Source organism: Myotis davidii, unplaced genomic scaffold, assembly GCF_000327345.1.
Source record: "Myotis davidii unplaced genomic scaffold, ASM32734v1 scaffold13, whole genome shotgun sequence".
NCBI lineage: Eukaryota > Metazoa > Chordata > Mammalia > Chiroptera > Vespertilionidae > Myotis > Myotis davidii.
Genome location: NW_006286243.1, coordinates 772,031 through 781,494, shown reverse-complemented (window position 1 = coordinate 781,494; position 9,464 = coordinate 772,031). Strand labels below are relative to the sequence as shown.

Here is a 9,464-nt window from a genome sequence, read left to right as displayed (position 1 = left end):
TGTAAATAGTTGTTATAATGAAATGTTTGGGGATCAACTTTCTGCAAATTTTTAGAATATTTTCAACCCAAGCTTGGTTGAATCCACAGTTCCAAAACCCATGGATACCAAGGGCCGACTTTATATCATTCACTCATTCACTGTATATCAGACACTCTTCTAAACACTGAGGATGTCACAGTGAACAAAACTGACAAAATTTGTGCCCTCCTGGGCGGGACCCGCTCGCGCCCTGATGCTCATCCTCCTTCCAGCAGCCACAACCCTGAGACACGATGGTGAAGGTCGGAGTGAACGGGTGAGTGAGGGCGCAGCAGGTCCTGCCCTGCCTCAGCCTCTGCAAGCGCTGGGGGCCGTGGGGGATGGTCGGGCCCCCCCACCCCCAAGGAGAGCTCAAGGTCAGAGCTCGACCTCAGAGGGCCTCTGTCCCCCACTTCCCACTGGTTGCACCACCTCCGCCCCAGAGGAGCAGGAGAGCCCTCCAGTCTGGGCCTTGGACCATCCCTGAGCCCCCTCGCGGGGGCTTTTTTCTCTCCTTTCGCGCCCTGTGGGGTCACGTGCTGGGAGGAAGCCCCCTCCCCCTCCTTGGCCCCACCTGGCCGAGCCGCGGGGATGCAGCAGGCGCAGCTCGCCGCCGAGCGGGCTCCTCTGCGGTCACCTCGCCGCCATGTTGCAATTGGGAAGGAAATGAATGAATCGCCGTTAGGAAACCTCCCTTACCTTCAGTCCTCCTCCCTCCCTGGCGATGACTAACCCTCCTGCCTCGGTGGGGTGGAGCCGCCTTTATTCGGTAAACCTGATGAGGCAAGGCTTCCCCGAGCTGCTCTCCAAAGAGCTGGACCTCAGCACTCGGTCCACATTCGCCCTAAACCATCCTTGACCTGCCCGCAGAGGTGCCCTTGGAGAGGGTGCTTGGCCCAGCTGATTCTCTGGCGAATCAGAAACGTGGTTTGGGGGGCCTTTTGTGTCCCTTTTTCTCTTTTTCGAGGGAGGTGTGGTAGCTGTGGCTTAGAGCCATGCGAGGGCAGCTGAGTCATGGTAGCTAGAAATTTTCCGCCATAAAATGGCTCCTTGTAGCGCCAGCCCCTCTCTTCACCAGCTCCCCTCCAAACGCCTCTCGCCCACGGCTGGAGCGCACACAACCCTAAGGCCCAGGCTGTAAAGGTCACTGGGAGGATTGGGTGTCTGAGAGCTTTGGGAACCCTGCCCTTCTCCCCATTCCATCTTCCGGAAACCAGATCCGGACTACCCCAATCTGGGGTTAAATATAGCACCTGACCTTTCTGCGCTGGGGGCCTGGCTGCCGCTATCTCACCTCCTTCCCGGCATATACACATCTGTGGCTCCTACTGCCTGATTTCTGCAGGAGCTAGGAAGGACAGGTAGCTTAGCAACTAGAACCCGGTTCTTAGGGGTTGAAACCGCTCCTCCCTTTTGTAGGAGGGGCTTAGAGAAGAGGGGGGCTTCCCCCCCATCCAGTTAACTTCCGACCTTTACTCTTGCCCTTTGAGCTTGGTGATGCTGAGTATACAGGTCTTTGCTCCGTAGGGGTGTGGCCTGAAGCTGGGCAGATAGGAGCCAGCATTGCCAGGGCACAGAGAGTGGGGGTGATGGATGCATGTGCCAGCCTGTGGGTGGCAGTAGGAGGGCCCTGCACTGTTGCTCACAAGATTTCATTGCCTGGCGGGAAGGGGGGGGTGTCCATGGGGAGAGGACATTTGTAAGACTTTAAACCAGGGGTCCTCAAACTTTTTAAACAGGGGGCCAGTTCACTGTCCCTCAGACCGTTGGAGGGCTGGACTATAGTTTAAAAAAAAAAAAACTGAACAAATTCCTATGCACACTGCACATATCTTATTTTGAAGTAAAGAAACAAAACGGGAACAAATACAATATTTGTACGTGCATGTGGCCCGCGGGCCGTAGTTTGAGGACCCCTGCTTTAAACAATGAAGAGAAGTAGAAATTAAAGATACTCTGAACATTCTAAAACATTTATTTCAGAGGACTAGGGGTTGAGCACGTTTTGGGGCCTAATCACCTCTTGGACAAGATAGGAAAGCCTTTACTTTGTGGCCATGCTGTGGAGTCAGGGTGGCTGGCAGGATTGCCAGAGGAAGGTAAATTAGACCTTCTGGGGCTTTCTGGTGGCAGGAAAGCACTGTCTTCCTTTTGAAAGAGGACGAGTGGGCCACGGGCGACTTACAGGAGAATTCTCCGCTCCCTCCTCCTCATGCCTTCTCACCTCTTCATCCCTCAGATTTGGCCGCATTGGGCGCCTGGTCACCAGGGCTGCTTTTAACTCTGGCAAAGTGGATATTGTCGCCATCAATGACCCCTTCATTGACCTCAACTACATGGTGAGTGTTGCCTGTACGGCTGGGGTGGGAAGCAGAGGCTGGTGGACGTGCAGCTCCTTGAAGCCCGCACTTGCCCCTCCAGGTCTACATGTTCCAGTATGACTCTACTCATGGCAAGTTCAAAGGCACGGTCAAGGCTGAGAACGGGAAGCTGGTCATCAACGGGAAGTCCATCTCCATCTTCCAGGAGTGAGTGTGGAAGAACAGTAATAAGTTTGCTTTGGGGGAGGTGCTAGGATGGGGTGACCACCTTGGGTACATGGTACTCCTGTCCCTGAGCTTTGTCCCGTCTGCCCTTGTAGGCGAGATCCCGCCAACATCAAATGGGGTGATGCTGGTGCCGAGTATGTTGTGGAGTCCACCGGTGTCTTCACTACCATGGAGAAGGCTGGGGTGAGTGGCAGGGAGGCTACAGATGGAGTTGGCATCATAAGAAGACCGGGGAGGGTTCGGGGTGGGGCGGGGAACTGTCTTAGACCGAGAAAGGTTCAGTGGGAAGCAGAGGCTGCTGGATATGCAGCCCCTTGTAACGCCTCCTCTGCTGCAGGCTCACTTGAAGGGCGGAGCCAAGAGGGTCATCATCTCTGCCCCTTCTGCGGATGCCCCCATGTTTGTGATGGGTGTGAACCATGACAAGTATGACAACTCCCTCAAGATTGTCAGGTGAGCGTGGCAGGAGGGCGTGGAGATGTGGTTGGGTAGTGAATGCTGCGGTTAGAGGAGGGTCACCTTTGCCCCTGACTGGCCTGCCTCTTTTCAGCAATGCCTCCTGCACCACCAACTGCTTGGCCCCCCTGGCCAAGGTCATCCACGACAACTTTGGCATCGTGGAGGGACTCATGGTAAGAGTGATGGGGAAAGTGACTTCTCACCCAGTATTGGGGTGGGGGGCTGGGGATGGAGAAGGCTGTGGAGAATTTGGGTTCCCGTGCATTAGCTCGGGTCACTGTATCCCTTTATTTCCCCTAAACTTGAGGAGGGAGGTTGCAGGGTGGGTGGTGAGCACTGTGCAGGGCCCTCACTCTCCTCCATGTTTCCAGACCACAGTCCACGCCATCACCGCCACCCAGAAGACCGTGGATGGCCCCTCTGGGAAGCTGTGGCGTGATGGCCGAGGGGCTGCCCAGAACATCATCCCTGCTTCTACTGGCGCTGCCAAGGCTGTGGGCAAGGTCATCCCTGAGCTGAATGGGTGAGACTTTTTGCTGCTTTTCTGGACTGGAGCCTGGGGGAACCAGGAGCTGGTACTGACCCCACTTCCCTGTGCCTACAGGAAGCTCACTGGCATGGCCTTCCGCGTCCCCACCCCCAATGTGTCGGTGGTGGATCTGACTTGCCGTCTGGAGAAAGCTGTGAGTGTGGGCTGGAGCGGCTGGGGCCTGGGGGCTGGTCTCAGTAGAATGGTGGCAATACTGGAACCTGAATAACCATATCGTTTCTTTACCTTGTTAGGCCAAATACGATGATATCAAGAAGGTAGTGAAGCAGGCATCAGAGGGCCCCCTCAAGGGCATCCTGGGCTATACTGAGGACCAGGTACTGATAGGGCCGGGAGCTTGGAGTCCACAGCCCTGCTGACCAAGACTGGGTTCCCATACGTGGCCTTCTTTCCTCAGGTGGTCTCCTGCGACTTTAACAGTGACACCCACTCCTCCACCTTTGATGCTGGGGCTGGCATTGCCCTCAATGACCACTTTGTCAAGCTTGTTTCCTGGTATGTGGCTGGGGGCAGACAATGCTCAAAAAACTGATTATGGGTCTGGCGCCCTCTAGTGCCTGGCTCGGAAAAAATAACACCTCACCCTCCTCCCCTTCCAGGTATGACAATGAATTCGGCTACAGCAACAGGGTGGTGGACCTTATGGTCCACATGGCCTCCAAGGAGTAAGAGCCCCCTGGACCACCAGCCCCAGCGAGAGGAAGAGAGGCCCTCCGCTGCTGGGGAGTCCCTGCCCCAGATCGAACCCCTGACACACTGAGAATCTCCTGACCACCGTTTCCATCCCAGACCCCCTGGAGAAGGGGAGGGGCCTAGGGAGCCCTGCTTTGTCGTGCACCATCAATAAAGTTCACTGCACCCAGCCAACTCTGCGTATTTATCTTATTTCAGGGTCTGGGTGAAGTGGAAGGAACCGGGGCTGGTACTGAGGTGAAACAGCTCTTGTTCAGAGGAGCAAAGGGTCTTGCTCACCCCAACCAGGCACAGCCTCGGTGGTGGATTGGGAGCTGGTGTGACTGAAGCATCCCTCGCCCCCTTACCAAGTGTGTGCCCAGGCTCACTGGGGAGGGACATCTATTCTCTCTGTTTCCCCTCCAAGGCCTCTGGGTGCTATATCCAGCACCCCCCTTGGAGGACCAGACCTTTTCCTTGCCATACTCCAGCCCGACCTGTTAGAACCTCACCCGATACACAGTAAGGACCCTTGACTAAATCGGGGAAGGGTGGGTGAGGCACGTGGACACAGTGCCAGCCACCTGGGAGACCCTGGTTTTGCCACGTGAGGCTTACTTAGGGCAAGTCACTTAGAACTGAATAACCATCAGGTGCCTCTGCACCTGCTGTTGATGAACTGGCGATGAAACGAGCACATACTTCGCAGGATTGTGCAGCTACCACCAGAAAGGGATTCAGTCAGTGACGCCAGGCATTCAATAAATACTCCAGTTTCATTCTTAATAAAGATTCCATTCACATGTCAGCTCGGCACAGCTCCCCGGGCCGTTAGCGAAGGCCTCAATCCCGTCTCCCAGTTCCTCCAAGGCTTTCCGAGTGCAGACATCTTCCTCGGCCTGTCGGTCTGTGTGACAGACACGGAGGAGGCACATCCGCTGAGCCTGACACCGAGACCCTGAGCACGCACACACCTGTGCACACACATCGGTAGCTTCACCTTTCTGTCACTCAGCAGTGGCTGGAGAGCTTCCATCCTCCATGATACCGCACCCAGTCAGACCCAGAAGCCACTACACAAGGGGCACCGAGACCCCTTCAAAATGGCATTTCCGTGAGGGAGGGGTCATGCCACGTCCTTACTGTCCACGGGCAGGTGACCGGAGCACTTGGACAATGGAGGGAGGACTTGGCGCCCTGTCCGGCCACACAGAGGGACCCCTCTCCCACTGCCTGTGTTGCACACGCCCGGGACGTCCAGCCTGACCCACTCGTACCAGTGCCCAGGCCAGTTAGCACCAGGACGGAATCAGATGTGAGCTGGCACGAGGCCACGGGGGTCGGGGGGGGTCTGACTATCACATTCCTTATTCAGTGGAGAAGTTGTGGGGCCACAGTCGCACTGGCAGCATTTTAAAGATGGGGAGGAGCAGACGCCCACGCGTGAGGCCAGGAGAGCCCCAGCTGTGGCAGGAGTCGCCTGGGAAGGGCAGGCCAAGCCTTGCTCCAGACCCTAGAACCTGGAGAGGCCACGGATGGAGGGAGGAAGCCCGAGGGAGGAGCGGCCCTGTCCCGGGGCCAGGCTTGGTGCAGCCTGGACAAAGGAAGTTCCCTTCTGCGAACCCCGACTCTGCGAGGAGGAGATGCGAGGAGGTGTGTTCCCATGGGGGGGACCAGAGGCAGGTCCCTATCTCAGGGAGCTATCAGATGAGACGTCTCGATCGGAGTCCTCAGTCTCGCTAGGCGGCGGCAGCGGGTCGCTAAGCGGGACCGCAGGGAAAGCAGGAGACTTTCTAGAAAAGAACACCAGTTGTCACCTTGGGGCAGGCAGGACCCTGGCGAGGCTGGCACTCCCCCCTCGGCCTCATTCTCTGGCGAATGGCACCTCCGCCAGGGCAGGAGGACCACGGAGAGGGTGGGTGCCGGGCGAGCGAGGGGGGAGGGGACCAATGGGGGAGCCGGCCCTTCTTTATCTTGAGGATTTGGGGAGGCTCAAGGTTCAGAAATACTTGAAGTAAAAGATGCGACCTGGGCCGAGTGCACTGACTGGGTGGCCTCCGCTTTCTGTCTGTCTGTAGAACTTTTGTGACGTTTTTTCCTTTTTTGTACTAACATGATCAAATGCACAAAGATGGCCTTAACTCTCGGTAAAAATCTACCTCTCACCCCTTCTGTTCCTGGTCAGTTTTTAGCTGCCTCTCACCAGGCAACCATCAGAGTGGGTGGCATTGGGAGATTTCAGCTGCCCAGCCACGAATGGACATCCACTGGGCCACATACCCGGTGACCTCCACTGAGAGCCCACAGCCAGATGTGAGTCACCGTGAGGGTCTTTAGGGCTTGCCCGCCAAGGGGCTCGGTCCACGCACCCTTGGAGGAAGCAGGAAGGAAGGTGGGAGCGCCCTATGCTCTGGGGGAGGCCCTCACCGGTCCCCAGACTGGGTGATGAGCCGGCGGCAGGTCTCCATCTGCACATCCAGGCCCCGCTTCATGCTGCACATCTCCATGTACTCATGCAGGTGCCGGTTCATATCGTTCTTGGCCGTGGCGAGCTCCAGCTGTGGCAGGGACAGGCAGGGCCGTCAGGTCAGCAGGGACCCTGCTCCCAACCCCCAGGAAGCAAATGCGCCAAGAGCACCACGGGACAGGGGGTCCAGGGAGCTTAGCTGAGGGCTCAGATTTAAAAATAGCTGTAACCGGTTTGGCTCAGTGGATAGAGCATCGGCCTGCGGACTGAAAGGTCCCGGGTTCGGTTCCGGTCAAGGGCATGTACCTTGGTTGCGGGCACATCCCCAGTGGGGGTGTGCAGGAGGCAGCTGATCGATGTTTCTCTCTCATCGATGTTTCTAACTCTCTGTTCCTCTCCCTTCCTCTCTGTAAAACATCAATAAAATACATTTAAAATAAAAATAAAAATAAATCAGCCCTGGACGGCTTTGCTCAGTGGATAGAGCGTCAGCCTGCGAACTGAAAGGTCCCAGGGTCGACTCCGGTTAAGGATACATGCCCGGATTGTGGGCTCGATCCCCCGTGGGGGACTTGCGGGAGGCAGCCAATCAATGATGCTCTCTCATCATGGATGTTTCTATCTTTCTCTCCCTCTTCCTTCCTCTCTGAAATCAATAAAAGTATTAAAAAATATAAATAAATCAGACCCAGCCAACATGGCTCAGTGGTTGAGCATCGACCTATGAATCAGGAGGTCACGGTTCCATTCCTGGGTTGCGGGCTCAATCCCTTGTGGGGAGCATGCAAGAGGCAGCCGATCAATGATTCTCTCTCATCATTGATGATTCTATCTCTCCCTCTCCCTTCTCGGAAATCAATAAAAATATATTTTAAAATAAAAATAAATTTGATCAAGGCGGAAGGCACTCAATATACTGTCATTCCTTCTAGTTTTTCAGACAGTCTTTGCCTACAGAGGAATGCGAAGGCATCTGCCCCAGGCTGCACTCTCCCCAGGCTGGCGGGAGCCTGAGGAAAGAATGTTCACCAGCAGGAGGGAGAGGAGGGAAATTCCTGAGAGGGGGGAGGGAGGGGACTATCTGTAGGTGGCCTTACTCTACGCCTGGGGTTCCTGCATGGCCTGGCTCATCCCTCCCTCCCCACAACGCTGTCTGTGTCCCTCACTAAATCGGGAACTCCTGTAAGGGCGGGGCCACAGCCTGACTCATCTCCTCAGGTGCATGGCAGGTACCCGGATGGGAAATGAATTAACTGTGAAGTATCTACAAGACTCCTGCAGAGAGGACACCTGTCCACACTGGTGAAAAGGGTTCAATTCTCTTACCATCCATTTTCTCATTATTTTCTATTTTCTATTTATTTATTTACTTTTATCCTCCCCTGAGATTTTTATTTTATTTTACTTATTTTTTTATTTTTTTTAATGTATTTTCTTGATTTTTTACAGAGAGGAAGTGAGAGGGATAGAGAGCCAGAAACATCAATGAGAGAGAAACATCGATCAGCTGCCTCCTGCACGCCCCCCACTGGGGACGTGCCCGCAACCCAGGCATATGCCCTTAACCGGAATCGAACCCGGGACCCTTGAGTCTGCAGGCCGACGCTCTATCCACTGAGCCAAACCAGTTCTGGCTAGTTTACTTATTGATTTGAGAGAGAGAGAGAGAGAGAGAGATCCAGTTGTTGTTCTTACTTATGCACTCATTGGTTGATTTCTGTATGTGCCCTGACCAGGGATCAAACCTGCAACCTTAGGGTATTGGGACATGGCTCTAACCAACTAAGCCACCAGCCCGGGCCACTTTTACTTTATTTTCTCACTTGTAAGCCATGTCAGGGACTAACAGAAAGACCTGCTGCCAATACTGAACATCCTTCTGGTGTAAAATGTACCCCAATGGAAGAAATGTTACATGTGAAAAAGCGTGGGGCTCCGAGTCCAGGAAATACGGCCTCCCTCCCAGAGCCGGATGCTGCGCCACAGGCAGAGCTGAGAGGTGGTGCAGAGGCGTAAAATCTGGGCCAGAGACAATCAGCTGCCTCTCTTTGTTTGGGGTACAAAGAGCAGGGCCTGAAGCAAGACAGAAAGAAACTGCCTGGAGGTCATTTGCTTGACTGCCTGAGAGCAAAGAGAAAGGGCAGGAACGCAGCATGAATAATGTGACCGAGTGAATAATGTGACCGGGCAGAGGAAACCACCCATAACTAATCTGAGCTGGACAGAGGGCGGGAACTCGAAGAAGAAGTAAGTGGGTCACAGGCCGATGCAAGAGATGGTCAGGACGGTGACCTGGATGAGAGGGTGGCCTGATGGGTGTGGCTGGAGCCGCCTTGGTTCCAGAGCTGGGGTTCCAGCTGGGGTCCTGCGAGCCAGAGGAGCAGGATGTGCTGACTGCTCCCGCCAGGGAGGGGTAGGATCGCCTGCTCTCTTCAGGGTGTGGGCAAAAGCAGGTTTACAGTCATTCTATGAAAGGTAATACAGTAACAACACAAGGATAAACTGTTTCTCATACTCACAACTGTAAACCCACTTTTGCCCACCTATACATTGTATCACCAACATACATTCTATCACAATACAAGGCTAGAACTGCCACCTGTTGTCGCTACATGTTTGTACATCCCCCGTAATTCACACAATTCAAGCAGAGATGAGCCCAGTTTAGGAGAAATCCACAACAACCAACGCTGAGACTCCGACTCCTGGGAAAGCGAGGGGTGGGCTAAGGCTGGGAACACGTGGA

The 9,464-nt window shown here is 54.8% G+C and overlaps 2 protein-coding genes across 2 annotated transcripts in view; one reads left to right on the top strand and one right to left on the bottom strand.

Annotated features, from left to right (window-relative positions):
• The first annotated feature begins 213 nt into the window (after positions 1–213).
• GAPDH (glyceraldehyde-3-phosphate dehydrogenase) lies at positions 214–4,446 on the top strand. The gene is made up of 11 exons (XM_006757594.2): positions 214–298; positions 2,261–2,360; positions 2,443–2,549; positions 2,663–2,753; positions 2,908–3,023; positions 3,121–3,202; positions 3,401–3,552; positions 3,634–3,712; positions 3,813–3,896; positions 3,977–4,074; positions 4,179–4,446. Exons 1-11 carry the CDS (start codon positions 276–278, stop codon positions 4,246–4,248), a joined length of 1,002 nt encoding a protein of 333 aa, XP_006757657.1. The 5' UTR covers positions 214–275; the 3' UTR covers positions 4,249–4,446.
• A 562-nt stretch (positions 4,447–5,008) lies between these two features.
• Positions 5,009–9,464, bottom strand: part of IFFO1 (intermediate filament family orphan 1) — a gene marked incomplete at its 5' end in the record, with an annotated part of 20,081 nt that continues 15,625 nt past the window's right edge. The window contains 2 exons of the mRNA XM_006757638.2: positions 5,009–6,044; positions 6,679–6,809. Coding sequence (XP_006757701.1) covers positions 5,939–6,044; positions 6,679–6,809 — 237 coding nt within the window. The remainder of the gene's footprint in view (positions 6,045–6,678; positions 6,810–9,464) is intronic.